At 38.1% G+C, this 15,898-nt stretch overlaps 1 protein-coding gene and 1 pseudogene across 1 annotated transcript; one reads left to right on the plus strand and one right to left on the minus strand.

Moving 5' to 3' along the window:
• The first annotated feature begins 5,135 nt into the window (after nt 1-5,135).
• LOC110711450 lies at nt 5,136-8,884 on the plus strand (annotated as a pseudogene).
• Nucleotides 8,885-9,045: 161 nt separating this feature from the next.
• LOC110711469 lies at nt 9,046-14,817 on the minus strand. The gene is made up of 4 exons (XM_021889849.1): nt 14,609-14,817; nt 11,137-11,297; nt 10,064-10,262; nt 9,046-9,448 (listed from the first exon to the last, which is right to left on the minus strand). The coding sequence occupies exons 1-4, from the start codon at nt 14,679-14,681 to the stop codon at nt 9,228-9,230; spliced, it is 654 nt and encodes a 217-aa protein (XP_021745541.1). The 5' UTR covers nt 14,682-14,817; the 3' UTR covers nt 9,046-9,227.
• Between the last annotated feature and the right edge of the window lie 1,081 nt (nt 14,818-15,898).

Below are 15,898 nucleotides of genomic sequence, written 5' to 3' on the forward strand. Positions count from 1 at the left end.
GATTTAACTTGTCACTTTTCACTTCATTCTCTATCCTCTTTCATGAGCTTCAATTTGAGAATATTCTTCTCTTCTAGTTTTATTATGGTTCCTCTGCTTAGGCAACCATTGTTATGAGTTCCCTCTGAAAACTTGTTCTTCATTCATCTGAAGAAGATGATGATGGTTAGTGATTAATCTCGAGGAATTTTTTAGTTGGATTGTTTAGAGAAATTCTACTTGAAATATGCGCTAAATTGTATGATTTGATTAGGAAAGGTTGTTGAATTGCAAAAACTTTGATCAATTAGCTTCTCAACTGATAGAGTATTCACCCAATAATTTTTTTTTTTGAAAGCAAGATGGGGGATATCATTAATAGAAAATCAAGTTACATCCAATTCAACAAGAGATGAAATCCCTTGCGGAAAAGAGTCCAGAAAAACCTGTTCAACCCCATCTAAAGGGACTAATCTGGCTGCTAAATGTGTAACTACATTACCACATCTCTTAACATGATTGCAAGAAAAATACTCAAAATAAGAAGTGAGGTCCCTGATATCTTGAAGCAGAAAGTCATCAATCGCTCTCCCAGGCTTTGCACAACAGATGGCCTGCACAACTTCTAACGCATCACACTATAGTTCCACCAGCTTATAACCCAGATGCTTCAAGTTGAACACCACGCCTAGCAGCAAGGATCTCTACCAACTTCACAGACGCCACATTCCCTTCTCTATGGATAGCCACTGCTAGGATCTTCCCCTCCTCATTCTTGATGCAAATACACAGACCCACGCCATCAGCCAACATTGCTGCATCGGTGTTCACTTTCACACGCCCACTCGTTTAATAGACCCACCCATTGCAAGACACCGCTGCATTGGTCACAACAGCAGCTCGAGAAGACCCAACCCCCTAAGAAACCGAGGCAGCATAATCCTTAAAATCATCCACCAGTTTCAAAAAACCCAGCACACTGCGATTATGTTTTGCCATGGGGACTGGTGAACCACAGAATTACGATAAGACCATGTTGCCCAAGCAGTAGCAGCAAAGGAAAGTAACTCAGCCCCATTTAACTTCACCATCATCCATAAAAATAGGTCCCTAAACGAAACCATTGGGGCGTCTTGAATATGATGCCAAAATGGAGAGTACTCCCAAACTTTCTTTACCTCAGCACACTTACAAATCGCATGACAAATAGATTCTTGCTCCGAGTGGCATATCTCACAAGTGTCATCATCACGTATATATGGAGAACAAATAATCGACCCAGCGTTGCAAGAGAACCGGTACACGCCCTCCAAAGAAATTGGCATAGCTTAGGAGGACCACCAATATGCCAAATCCTATTCCATAGTTCTTCCCTCTCCCCATTAAGTCGAAACCTCAAACTACTAACATGGCCCATAAGACCAAGCCAATAGGCAGACTTGGTAGTGTATAAGCCATTAGATGACAGCCACCAACACATCAAATCAGTAGGATTCCTACAACTCAAAGGTATGCTTTTCACAATGTTGGCATCTTCCACAGTGAGGTGAGTATGCAAGGCTTCCAAATTCTAGCATCTCCTATTGCTGTCAATCAAATCGGCAACTCTCAAATTAGGGGAGCTCTCAATGTTGGGCGTTGGCACTTTGCAAGCACTCTCTCTGGGCAACCAAACATCATCCCAAACATTAATGCTTTCTCCGTTCCCCACCCTCCATTTTAAACCATCAAGAAGAAGAGCCTTGGCTCCCTAAACGCTCCTCCAAACATAGCTAGGATCATGGACACCATTCGAAGAGATTAAATCCCCATGCTTGAAATACCGAGCCTTCAAAATTTTATAAGTTAAGGAGGAGGTACCACACATAAGCCGCCAACCTTGTTTAGCTAACAAGGCTTGATTAAAAAATTTTAGATCACGGAAACCCCTCCCTCCCAAGTTCTTCGACAAGCAAAGTTTTTCCCAACTCACCCAATGGATGTTACGATTAGTACCTCTAGCACCCCACCAAAACCTAGCCAACATCGAGTTCATATCATCGATAATACCATCCGGTATTTTAAAAATTCCCATCATGTAAGTCAGAATAGCTTGGCCCACATCCTTGATGAGGACCTCTTTCCCTACTTGAGACAACAAATTCTCCTTCCACCCTTGCATCTTCTTCTAGATTCTCTCTTTTAAACATGAGAACACCGCTTTCTTAGATCGTCCAATCATCGTCGGGAGCCCCAAATACTTCTCGTGCCTTGCAACCTGTCTCATACCAAGCACCGTAAGAATATCATGACGTCGTACTGCATCCACATTTCTACTAAATGACACCTCAGATTTTTCAAAATTAACCTTTTGTCCTGAAGCCTCTTCATATGTGCTAATAATGTTAGCAATCTTAGAGCACTCCTAAAGTGTCGCTCTAGCAAAAAGAATACTATCACCTGCGAAAAATAAATGAGAAACCCGAGGAACACCTCTACAAATCTGAGCCTCGTGAATAGAATTCTCATTTGCAGCCTTAGTTAACAAACTCGAGAAAGCCTCCGCACACAATAAGAACAAGTATGGTGAGATTGGGTCTCCCTGTCGAAGCCCCATAGAAGGAATCACTTCCCCATCAATCTTCCCATCCTACTTAAAAGCAAAACTCACACTCGATAAACAATCCATAAATAATACGTCTCACCCAACCCCCATTAAAGCCAAACTTGTACATCACTCTCTCCACAAAAGACCATTCGACACGGCCGTAGGCCTTGCTCATATCAAGCTTCATAGCAACATTTCTGGTTCTCCCTTCACCCTTTCTCTTCATAGCATGGAAAATCTCGAAAGCCACAATAGCATTATCAGTGATCAATATCCCCGAAACAAAGGCACTTTGGTTGCAAGAAATAATATCCGGAAGGACAACCTTTAATCTGTTCGCATGTACCATAGAGATGATTTTATATACAACATTGCATAAACTGATGGGACGGAAATCACTCATTTTTTGCGCCTCATGACATTTAGGGATAAGGACAATACAGGTTTTATTTACACCTGATAAATCCACAGAATTCTTACACAAATTTTTCACAAAAGATCACATCGGGACCAAAAACATGCCAACATTTTTGGAAGAAAAGAGCATGCATACCATCAACTCCGGGCGCCTTATTTGGATGCATTTGAGAGAGAGCTTTAAAAATTTCCTCCGCACTCGGTTCCTGATTAAGGGCACTGTTCATATCCTCCGAGACAAGTGGCATAATTCCTACAGTAGCCTCCTTAAACTAAGAATGCAAAGATGTAGAAAAAATGTTAGTAAAATAGTCAGAAATAATTTCTGCAATTTTTTCCGCATTCTCATGCACCACGCCACTCTCATCTTCCATTCTATGAATAAAGTTCCTTAGCCTCCTGTGAGAAGCTTTGTGGTGAAAATACGACGTATCTCTATCATCATCTTTCAACTCATTAGCACGGGCTCGGGCATGCCAAAAGGATTCCTCATTTCTATGAAGCTCATCAAGCTCCGCAACAATCTCCATACACCTCTCAAGCATAGTAGCGTCAGGAACTTGTTTTTTCCATTCTTCAAGCTGCCATTCTTCAAGCTCCTTCTCCTTCTCCCCAATTTTTTTCTTTACATCACCAAATGTAGAGTCAGCCCATTTTCTCAATTGGGTCGCACACATAGCAATTCTGCCCTCCATACATACTCTAATGCGAGTTCCCCTCCCACGCCTCCATCATTACCTCATGACACTCTGGCTTAGATAACCACATAGCCTCGAAATAAAAACGTCGACCACCTCTTCAATTTTGAACTTGTTCACCCGCTTGTAGTAATATAGGGGCATGATCAGAATAATAGATGGGGAAATGCCGAACAGAAGCATGCTGGAATAAAGAACTCCATCTATCACAAGCGAGGAAACTATTAAGACGTTCACGGACAATGCCCCGGGGATCATTACCTCTTTTCCATGTAAAAATGCTTCCTCGGTAGCCAAGATCAGTAAGAGAGCACAAGTTAATTGTGTCACGAAACAACTCCATCTTCCTATCACTCCTTCGATCCCCTCTAGAATTCTCATTGTCATAAAGAATTTCGTTAGCATCTCCAAAGAATAAAATCAGCAAGTCGATGGTCTCTTTTAAGGACTTCAACAATTTGAAAGTAAGATGTTTATTGTTAGTTTCTGGCCAAACATAAATCCCCACAGCCGCCCATTTAGCAACATTTGCGCTGTCACACACCTCCACCGCTATATGATGGGTTGAATAAGAAACCACACGTACATTAAGAACTCTCTACCACAATCCCATACCTCCTGAATTCCCATTACTGCTTAAGCATAGGCCCTATGTGAAACCACAATTATTGAGTAATAACTCAAGTCTACAATAATCAATCATCGTCTTCATGACAAAGACGAGTTTTGGGCGGTCCCTCCAACATCAAGATCAGAGGGCAGTAACTCTCCGAGTATTGCCCAATCCTCGACAGTTCCAGCTTAACGTTTTCATTGTTGTTCGTGGGGTTGGGGTGCACCAACCTCCGCTACTTTCAATAAGTTTCCAACACCCAATGCATTCTTAGCTACCTTAATTCTCTTACTGCTATCAATCATATCACCATCCACTTCTTTCTCAATATCAGTCCCTTTCTTCCTCTTACCCCCAATCGATTGGAGAGGTAAATCATTGTAAGCAGAACGGTTACTAAAGCTAATTATATGGACTTTTCAAAGCTGGCGCCCTTTTTTCTCAACCCCCTGCCTTGCGTGACTACCTTGATCTCCATAATCTTCCTCCATCATGTCCACATCATCATAAGTGGTTGAAAGGTGTTTTGCTTTTTCCTCCCCCTCCCCCTCCTTCTCACCCTCATCAGCCCTATCCCCCCTCACGATAGTCCCTTTACTTGTTCGCCACACGTCCTGTTTTCCCTCCTCCCTCAACTCATCATCAGAACTTCCCATCCCACACACCCCACGAGGTCTTAAAACAACCTTGTTAGAGCGTTAATCAGTCACCATTATCAATTTGGCTTCTCTTGTCTTTGGCAAGATCTCACTATTCGGTGATTTTGAGGAAGCAAACATCAATCTTCTTGCTGCCCCAACAGGGCCTAATTTTACAGTATTCACATCACTATATTGTGCTACTCAAATTTGTTCTTCCGAAAAATCGTCATCCGTGTTCTCTGAATTCGCTCCAATAATAGTATTTTCATCAGTCGTAAGTTGTAATATCTCCCAATCCTTAATGAGATCATCAGCCATGGCTAAGATTGAGATTAATAGATTAAATTTGGTGGAAAAAGGTTGAAAATTGAGTGGAAAACGATAAAAAATCGCCGCCAAACCCTAGACAAGGACAAACACCCTATTCCGGGGACTTTTTCAGCACCCGTTCGTATCTCAAGAAGTTATGTTGCCTCACCCAATACTTTGTGTTAATAAAAACTCCATATCAACAGTCATATTAAGTAAATCAAATAAATGTATGTATCAGTACAAAGTTTAGTTAAACCATTAATATCTACAATTAACATTTAACAGTTTTTAGGCATGGATGACACCCCGAATTATTACATACGAAACATTTAACAATAACTGTTTATGAAATTCATGACTTAATCGCACTTATTAATTTTTGTTTATTATATTGTCATGTGTTAATATTGTTTTGGAATGAAATACATGTAATATGACATAGTTCATTAGTTAAGTTTCTAAGCTTAGACCTTGAGATTAAGGATTCCAATTGTATACAAATTACATACATTTCAATCTTTTTAATATACAAAGTATAATGAAATGAAATGATAACTTACGAAGGAAAGAAAGTATTACGTGGTGTATGAACTTGTTTACAAACACTTTTTAATGTACAACATAGATAGCGCTTTGTCATTTGATCGGACAAATATATAACTACTTTACAAATGATGAGCAAAGTGAGTACTCCAAGTCTCTAATAGTCCAATCCTTGGTTCTTAACTTCTTATGATCCAAAACAACTGCTAAAGAACATAGTAAAACACTAAAACATAGTAGTATATAAAAAAAATGCTTGTACAATCACATGAACAACTAGAAAACAGCAGCAATACTGGCTAGTTGCATGCATAAAATAAGAAAACTTTTGTTTAACGAATGAAATATTCTTGCAATTGATAACATTCATTACCCGTGAACTTCACCAGAAGATAAATCCATTACTAGTATAATTGCTTTCTTATTTTTAAATTATAATTCTACTTAAATCAGCTGCAACGCCTCTTACCTAATAATTCAAGTTTAGATGAGATATAATATATCATAAGTTAGTTCTTAATTTGCTCCACCAAACAACTAAAAAACAACCACCCAACATACTTTCAACACACAATCCTGAAATTAATAACACCTCTTATATATAAAAACTTCCGTATTATGAAGTCCTTTCTTTCAGGCATAAAACATTATAACCCACAATCCACTTCGCCTTCGAAAGACCGAGTCTATATAGCCTTTCATTTCTGTACTTTTCGATGAACTGAGCACCCGAAACACATACAAACACAGTAGGGTAAACTAAGGAAGCTTTTGTCATGTCTCCTATAGGAAATGGCAATGATGAAAGCGAGGTCCCTAGGATTCCATATGTGAATCTGAAGGATTCCATTAACAATCACAAAGAGTATTCTCAAAGAATTAAGCCTAGCATATCAACCGACCCTTGGTGAGCTCCTTAAGTGGGTTTACAAAGATGATTCTGGTGGCGAAGATAAGCCACCGCATCATGTTGTAGAGCTTGCTGATGCAGCTTTTAAGCCTACGATTCCATACCCTTTTGTGCTTTCATTTCACAATCTTACGTATAGTGTGAAGGTTAGCAAAAAGTTAAACGGGTTAGACCATAAGGTGCTGTTGAATGACATTTCTGGAGAGGCGAAAGAGGGGGAGATCATGGCGGTGTTAGGAGCAAGCGGGTCAGGTAAATCAACATTGATTGACGCGTTAGCTAATAGGATATCAAAGGAGAGTATAAAGGGGTCGGTTCATTTGAATGATGAGGTGTTAGAGTCGAAGCTATTGAAAGTGATCTCGGCATATGTTATGCAAGATGACCTTCTCTTTCCAATGTTAACAGTAGAAGAGACCCTGATGTTTTCAGCTGAATTTAGACTTCCCAGATCTCTTTCAAAGTCAAAAAAGAAGGCTAGAGTTGAAGCGCTCATAGACCAACTAGGCCTAAGGGGTGCTGCTAATACTGTCATTGGAGATGAGGGCCACCGAGGAGTTTCTGGAGGGGAAAGGAGAAGGGTTTCGATAGGTATCGACATCATCCATGATCCCATCATTTTGTTCCTGGACGAGCCAACCTCAGGGCTTGACTCTACCAGTGCCTTTATGGTGGTAAAAGTTCTCCAAAGGATCGCTCAGAGTGGAAGCATCGTTGTCATGACAATTCATCAGCCTAGTTCTCGTATTCTCAACCTTTTGGATCGGCTCATCTTTCTCTCCCGTGGACAAACCGTTTTCACTGGTACCTCATCAGAGCTACCTTTGTTCTACTCAGAGTTTGGGTGCCCGATCCCAGAGGGTGAAAATAGGACTGAATTCGCCTTGGACCACATACAAGAACTCGAGGAATCACCTGATGGGACCCAAGCAATGGTCGACTTCAACAAATCCTGGCAGCAGCAGAGGAGGAATAATAACTTCCCTTCTCATCGACAGCCTAAGATGTCTCTTAATGGTGCAATTAGTGCTAGCATATCGAAAGGAAAACTGGTTTCAGGTGCAGCCAATGATGATTCCAACCCAACCTCAGTTCCAAAGTACGCAAATCCTTTCTGGCTTGAAGTATATGTTATCGGGAGAAGGTCAATGTTAAACTCAAGGAGGATGCCTGAGTTATTTGGCATTCGTTTAGGAGCAATTGTGGTGACAGGTTCAATCTTGGCCACCATTTTCTTGCATCTTGACCAATCCCCAAAGGGCGCTCAAGAGAGACTTGGCTTCTTTGCTTTCGCCATGTCAACAACATTCTACACCTGCGCTGAGGCAATCCCAGTTTTCCTGCAGGAGAGATACATTTTCATGCGAGAGACTGCCTACAATGCATATCGCCGGTCTTCCTATGTCCTCAGCCATGCTCTCATTTCAATTCCATCCCTAATCGTGTTATCTCTTACTTTTGCAGCCATTACCTTCTGGCCAGTAGGCCTTGCAGGTGGTCTCCAGGGCTTCCTGTACTACTTTGCCTTCATTTTGGCATCTTTCTGGGCAGGTCATTCCTTTGTTACCTTCCTCTCTGGGGTGGTGACTCATGTCATGCTTGGCTTCACTGTCGTTGTGGCTATCCTTGCCTACTTCCTCCTTTTCAGCGGCTTCTTCATATCACATGACCGTATCCCCTCTTACTGGCTATGGTTTCATTACATCTCGCTGGTTAAGTACCCATACGAAGGTGTCCTTCAGAACGAGTTCAGTGACCCTACAAAGTGCTTCGTCAGAGGGATTCAAATGTTTGACAACACCCCTCTTCAGGCTGTTCCAGATATTCTCAAAACAAGGTTGTTGACGAGTATGGGTGACGTGTTGGGGAGGAACCTTACGAGCACTAGCTGTGTTACTACAGGTGAGGACATACTCCGGCAGCAGGGGATTACAGATTTGAGTAGACTGAGTTGCCTGTGCATCACTATTGCTTGGGGTTTCTTCTTTAGATTTCTCTTTTATGTCGCCCTGATGTTTGGGAGCAAGGATAAAAGGAGATGATTAGGGAGTGGCATAAAGTATTTCCAATTTATTTTCACTTTTTCCAGATTGATAGTTTGGCTCGGTCAATAGTAAAAATCTAATTGTAACTTTGTAATTTACCAATTTCTTTCATATATCGTCGTCCCATTCTTTGATCCTAAATTTCCATGTTATTTGTTCTTAAAGAACAAAATAAATCAGAGATCTGTATCCAAAGAATTCAGGAGTACGGAATCAGACCACTTCGAGGGTGCTGGACCTCTTGGCCTGAGAACTTCAAAAACCCAAACAAATTTCTAGACAAATGGGCAGGTGTCCAAGTAGTCTACATTATCTGGTACTTTAACCTCAGTATGGGTGATAGTAGTTTAAAAAGGGGGAGTATAGCCAAAACTACAAAAACATCAAGCACACAATATATTTCTGAGGTTGAAATCACAACCATAAAGTTTTGATCTATACAGGTAGTTCAGGTGCAGTAGACTGGTATTCTGTGGTATCTATCATATAACATCCCTAAGACCTAATTCATCTTCGATATCATCATGATCCTCAAAAAGCTTCAGAAAACGTGCTTGCTCATTTTGCCTCTTCTTCTTCTGCCAATACTTATAACCTCCGATGAAGGCAATTATGACAAAGACAGTAACAGCAGCACTGATAAGTATAACAATACCAACACTTAGTCCGTTTCCTTTAGTATCTGAACCAGAGGCAGAGTATTATCTACAACCAGAAGAGATGACAAATAAACTTTTAGACAAGGAACACAATGAATTATTTGAATTTTCTTACACCCAAAAAAAAAAAGTTCCATTCATTGCATAATAACATGAATTCATCCTCATAATCAAATTTTAAAGACAGCCAAAATAAATGCATTTCACCTGAAGAAATCAAGAAGCCTAAAATTAATCCAAATTACTGCCTATATGTGAAATTCAATAGAAATTGAGAAAATTGCACTCCAAACCTAAGCTTTTCAGTAACTTGCGCATAATGATACAGTATTTGCGCACCATGAAATGTGATAGGAATATTCAACCATGAACTAGACTACCTATTACGTCAATTCACTGAGTGGTTCATCAGATTTACAATTCAAAGGTAACAATAATTTCTTTTACATTTTTTAAAATAATTTTTCTCTTGAAGAATTATATGAAATGTTCCCAGTTGGATATGCGTCCATTGCCGGCAAGGCTACCATTGAATTATTATGTACTACAATATTAATACTCTGTGATGAGAAGGTCATGAAATTTCCTAGTTTATATTATAGTCTACTTACAGGCACTACATTGAATTATCTTTAGACAGTACTTTGAAAAGAAATTACCTGCACCCATATGTACACATGTGGAACAACTGAAAGTCACATTTAATTCTCCTTCTTTAACAAGAGTATATATTCCATCATCGGCTGTAAAGTCCGAAGGACAAAACATCCATTCATCAAATTTATCATCAGGAAAAATTAAGTCCTTTTCATAGAACCCACATCTCTTGCACTTCTTACTTGAAAATTCTGTCAAGGGCTACAAAACAAAGATGACAATTATTCAGAACATTACACAACAGCTTAAGCCAGTCTTATGATTGATAGTCAAGAGTGCAAAACAGAAATAAAACAAGGATGAGATAGCCACCAACCACATTATATGAACAAGAAAGGAGTCCTCCGGGATCATATCAGGACAAAAATGTACAGGTGCATGTGATTCAAAATTCCTCTTCTTTACTTTCATAAAAATTCTAAAATGATATTTTTAGTATAACCTAATCTTTCTGATTTTCTTTCAATAGCAGACAAAAAGTACAGGAATCAGAACTTTGAGAACTGCACAATTTAGGAGAACCACAGGGGAATAAAAAAATTAATCATTTTATGTTATAATGGACTAACAAACTTATTCAATGTCATTATTCCCTACAGCATGTATAAGAAGCTTTTGGGCATTAAGAGGCTATAAGCCTATAACAAGGAGAAAATCAGCAGCAAAGACAATTGCAGTACAACATTAAGTGATCAAAATTAATGACGAAATAAAATAATTATTATGTTTGGGTTTGGATTTGGATTATACTATACTGTGATTACTGCCTCAAGAAATAGCTCTTAAAATTTGTCTGCAATTTTCTTATCATGAAATAGCATGAACACCTTTATTTATACATGATCTAACAATACAAGTTACAACATTACCGGTCCTTTATATCAAATGATATGGTCCAATTACATGTCAGAATCAGAAAAAGCTTTACATGGAAAAGGGAAAGAGGAGATAACCATAAGGCAATGTCACATATCAGCTTGATTGAGTGAACAGTAAAAGATTGGTTAGTTCATAAAATATATGAATCAATGAACACGTAAGAAAAACATAAGAGAGACTATGACAAGAATATAACCTGCCATGATTCTTCTCCTTTGAAAGTATATATAGTATTGGCCTTCTTCACATCAGGAAGAACAGTTTTATTCTCTCCATTGCAATGAAAATATATTGTCGGTGTCTTTAACCAGTCATGAGTTCGGTATATTTGAATTGATTGGACAGTGACTGCTGCAGCTGATAAATGTCTTGGAAAAGGACATTACAGCATTCAATTCAGAAAATAAGGCAGGCCAATTAATGGCATTGCAGAAGATCTATAAATATATTTCAAAGCAGCTCATACCAAAATCACCAAAAAAAAAGGTGTTCCACATATAGAATTTAACAATAAAGTGTGAGCTGAGAAACTAGTACACATTATGATTGGAAGCCTATTTAGTTAAAAGTAAGCTCTAAACTGTGAATAAACAAAAAGACAGAAAAGGTCAAAAGTATGTTGTCTTTTAACTTACATATGACACACCATGAGAGTTACTGTATGTCTTTTCTTGAACATTTCCTCACATTTGGTAGACATACTTATGATATTTACATAAAGGTATTGGGTTAAGCTTATTACTTAAGGGGAGAGTTTGGGAAATAAAGATTCTTAATGGCGCAATGCCTTGAATGTTTAAGAAAATTGTAATATGCAAGTAACACTAGAACTTATTGAGATTATGCAACTAAAAATTTCAATCATGTCCCCCCCCCCCTTATATTTTCCCCCTAGTTGCCTTTTGTTTACTTTGTCTCTCTTAATTCTTGTTCCTTATTCACCTATATGAACTATCTATTTTTGATGAAGAACATTTGGTAAGCCTATAAAAGAGATTATCATAAACTGGTTTGTGCAAGAAATATTTTGAATATCTACATTTTTTCGGAGAGGAGGGGGGGGGGGGGGGGGAGAGTTGATTTGTGTGCAGAAGTCACAAATCTATAATTATTAGTGTAAAGTAGCTGTGGTGAAAAAAAATAACCCTTAAAAATAGTTGTGTGATTATTAACATATCTCCCTAAATTTCGTATGAATAATTTTACCTTGTCTTTCAGACTTAAGTTAAATGTTCAAAGTTTGTTACATCATACAACACTGTAGCAAACTTGTGAGAGGATGAAGTGATGATGTATTGCTGATAACGAGAACAAACATACTGAAGGTGTGTAATATTTTGAAATTACCAAGTACTGATGGGAAAGAAATCAAGAAAGATAATAAGGTTGTGCCTAGAAAAATGCTAGATCATTCATGATATAGATCTATATCAGACTGCTGAGTAAAGGAATGTCACTAATATGGAAAAAGAGACCAATTCAATTTGGGCTGAAACAAATCAAGAAAATGCGGAAGATCAAGATTTTGAGAAGATAAGAGGCATTGATAAAAGAGAAAATAATTAAATAATGATTGGCCAACAAGCCTTGTAAAATAATTGTTTTGTTACACTTCCTAGTTAAGGAGAGGTAAAGTAGAAAGGATTAAGACGTAAAGTTAAAAATGTAATAAGTTAGTTTGATGATTTGACGAGATAGAATACATGCCAAAGATTGGGAAGAAACATGATCTCATTTTGAGATATCCGGCAGTGGTTTAACTGCTGGGAGAGTGGTTTAACAGCTCAGGGAAACACATGTATATCTTACAAGATGCAGATGTTTCTTAGAAGACCAACAGCCGAAACTTGAAGATCCTTTTGCTGTGGCTATATTGAAATTATGTTCTTGTCAAACATGATGCACTGGCACTTTACGGGGTTTATCTTCTTAAAATTGATATACAGAAATCACCCTTTGTCAGCTACTGTTGCACACAAATAGTTGATTATTTTCTTTACAATCAAACCATTACGGAAGTAACAGAGTTCAAACTGGTCACAATCCTGGTGGAAAGACCATTTAGATGACAATGAAGGTAAAAAGATTCTATGTAATAATAACTAACAAGTTCAAGAGTTATCTTAAACCAAAACAAAAACGTAGAGAGTCGCACAAATTCAAATAGTTGTATCAATATATGGGATTATGAAGTAATCAATCATGCAAGACATATTTTAAAATTAACTTGGTTATTTACTTACTACTTAGAAAAATTGATCCTGGTGCAAGGAGAGTTAACACAAAGTATGAGCAACAAAAAGTAACAATATATTATGTACTTTCTCCACTTCAAAATAGTTGCACCATTCAGACTTCTGAATTTGTCAATGCAAAACGAGAGTATGTATATCTATGATGATCTATTAGTATAGATTGTAAAAGGTTGATACATTGAAAATACCCATTGAAATGACCCCCAATGACATCTTACGAGAAAAATACTTGTAGAAATTTACAAGATTTCTATGAAGAATAGATTTGGCAATAAAGGATACTCTTCTACTCCACTCTGATTTTTCAATAAAAGTGTATCTTCATTTTGAAATAACATAAATATCTGTGATGCTCATTTTTAGAAAGCAGATGACCTGTATCAACAGCCCTTGCTCAGGCTTGTACTACAGTACAGTACCTATCTTGCAAAACAATTCTTCTCCTCTCTACTTAATCTGCATCATTAAACTAAACTATCAAATTGTACCAAACTCTATATGATTACACTAAACATATCATATTGTAACCAAGCTGTTAATTTATATCATAAAGCTAAACATACCATATGATACCCAAACTGGTACATAATGACCTGCCCTAACACCAAGTTTATAAAGCGGTTTACATAAAGAATCCAATAATAACTCATATATCCTATTCTGAGCTTGTTGCATGTCCTGCAACCTCTCTATGGCATCAAAATAAGCATATAGGTCGGATGTCCATCCCAAAACTCAGTCTATGCATAACTTACAAGCCTAATATTCCTCATTCAAAACTGAATTACATACTATTCAATCATATATGGGCACCCTTTCATCTAATGGAAGCAATTTTTTTCCTCCGCCAACGCTTTCAAGAGTTTCAACTTCAGCGAAAAGATCGACAAGTAAAAACACAAAGCAACAAGCAACAATTTACATTTTCATGGACATCCCGTTGATCACATATTTTACCCTTTCAATTTACATTTTCATGGACATGTTGACTTCATAATGCATCTATGCACATCCCGTTGATCACATATTTTACCCTTTCAATTTACATTTTCATGGACATGTTGACTTCTATGATCAAGCAACAAGCTAATAGAAGTAAATTTCATTGAAACGCCAGAAATTCAGCTGCCCAAAAAACTAATTGAAGTTTAGGTTGAAATCATCAAAGAAAACCATTCAAGAGATTCAAATATCCCAAATTCGAGCCAAATATCTTAAAATCAAACTAGATTAACACAAAATCTTAGTTAGATTCAATGTTAGGGTTTATACAATCACAAATCCAATCTCAATAAAATAAAAATTGCAATCCCAGAATAAATTCAGTTCTTCAACGAAAATTAAACTACAATAATCGATAACAAAGACGAAATTCAAAATCAAATTAGAATTTCAAGATGAACAATAACTTACCAGGGAAAGAGCTAAGAAAGATCGAGACTACGAAAAGTATTAGTGAAAATCCAGAATTCATCGAACATAACATCAAATTCGAATAACAAAAGAGATCGATTTGAGTCGACAATCGAAATGGAATGATGAAAGGACGGAAAGTATGAAAAAAGATGGAGAGGTCATAAGGTTGAGAAGGAGAAAGATGAAGCTAGTAAGCAAGGCGGTAATAGTAAACATCGCCCACAAATTACCATATAAAGCCCACAAATATGTTATGATTTGACCATTATGCCCTTTTGCTAAAATTGAGATAATCTCGGTGTAAAAAATGTGGAGCCGTATTGGCTCGTCGGGGGAGACCGGATGGCAGGCCGGAGATGCGGGGGACGCCGGAGGTACGTCGTCGTCGACGGAAAACGAGGTAAGTGACCGCTAAAATTCACGGTTTACCGTCGTAGTGGCTACGGCGCCTAGGGTGGACGCCCAAACCGTAGCCTGGACGTCCAAGCCGGACGCCAGAACCACCAGAGTGGCGTCCAGGCTAGACGCCCAGACCACCAGAGTGGCGTCCAGCCCAGACGCCCAGACCACCAGACTGGCGTCCTGGGCAGACGCCACTCCACTGGGTGAGGCGGCCCTGCCAGGCGCCAGTCCAGTGGGTGTGGCAGCCCTGGCAGACGCCACCTTTAATAATTAAATTTTATTTTTTCCTTTTTGATTTTGTTGTTGTTTTTTATTTAATTTTTTTGTGAAAATAAAAAATCGAAAATGATTTTTTAAAAAAATTCGAAATGGGTTTTTTGTAAATTAAATTTGAAAATTCGAAATAGGTTTTTTTAAAATTAAATTTGAAAATTCGAAATGGTATATTTTTAAATTTAGTTTGAAAATTCGAATTGGGTTTTTATAAAAATTAAGTTTGATTATATATAATTATGTTTTTTTTTGTGTTAATTATGTGGAAATATAGAAATTAAATGTATTATCCGTTAAATGTATTTATTGTAATATATAATTGATGCAGGAATATGGTGGAGACGGAAATGATTACAGTGAGATATTTGGACATGATGGTCCATTCGAAGAAGCTCAACAGGCGATTGATTGGGCAAAACAGGTTGCAATTGCAGCTGGATTTTGCTTGGTAGTAGCAACTCATAAATCTCAACGGGATGGTAGAATGGATCGCATTTTGAGATGTGACCGTTATCGCAAAAGAGAAGAAAGAGATTTTCGTACAGCCACTCGGTTTGACACAAAGCGGAAAGGTTGTGGGTGTGAGTTCAGAGTAAAGGTTCGACAACTACG

Source organism: Chenopodium quinoa, unplaced genomic scaffold (genome assembly GCF_001683475.1).
Source record: "Chenopodium quinoa cultivar QQ74 unplaced genomic scaffold, ASM168347v1, whole genome shotgun sequence".
Lineage (NCBI taxonomy): Eukaryota > Viridiplantae > Streptophyta > Magnoliopsida > Caryophyllales > Amaranthaceae > Chenopodium > Chenopodium quinoa.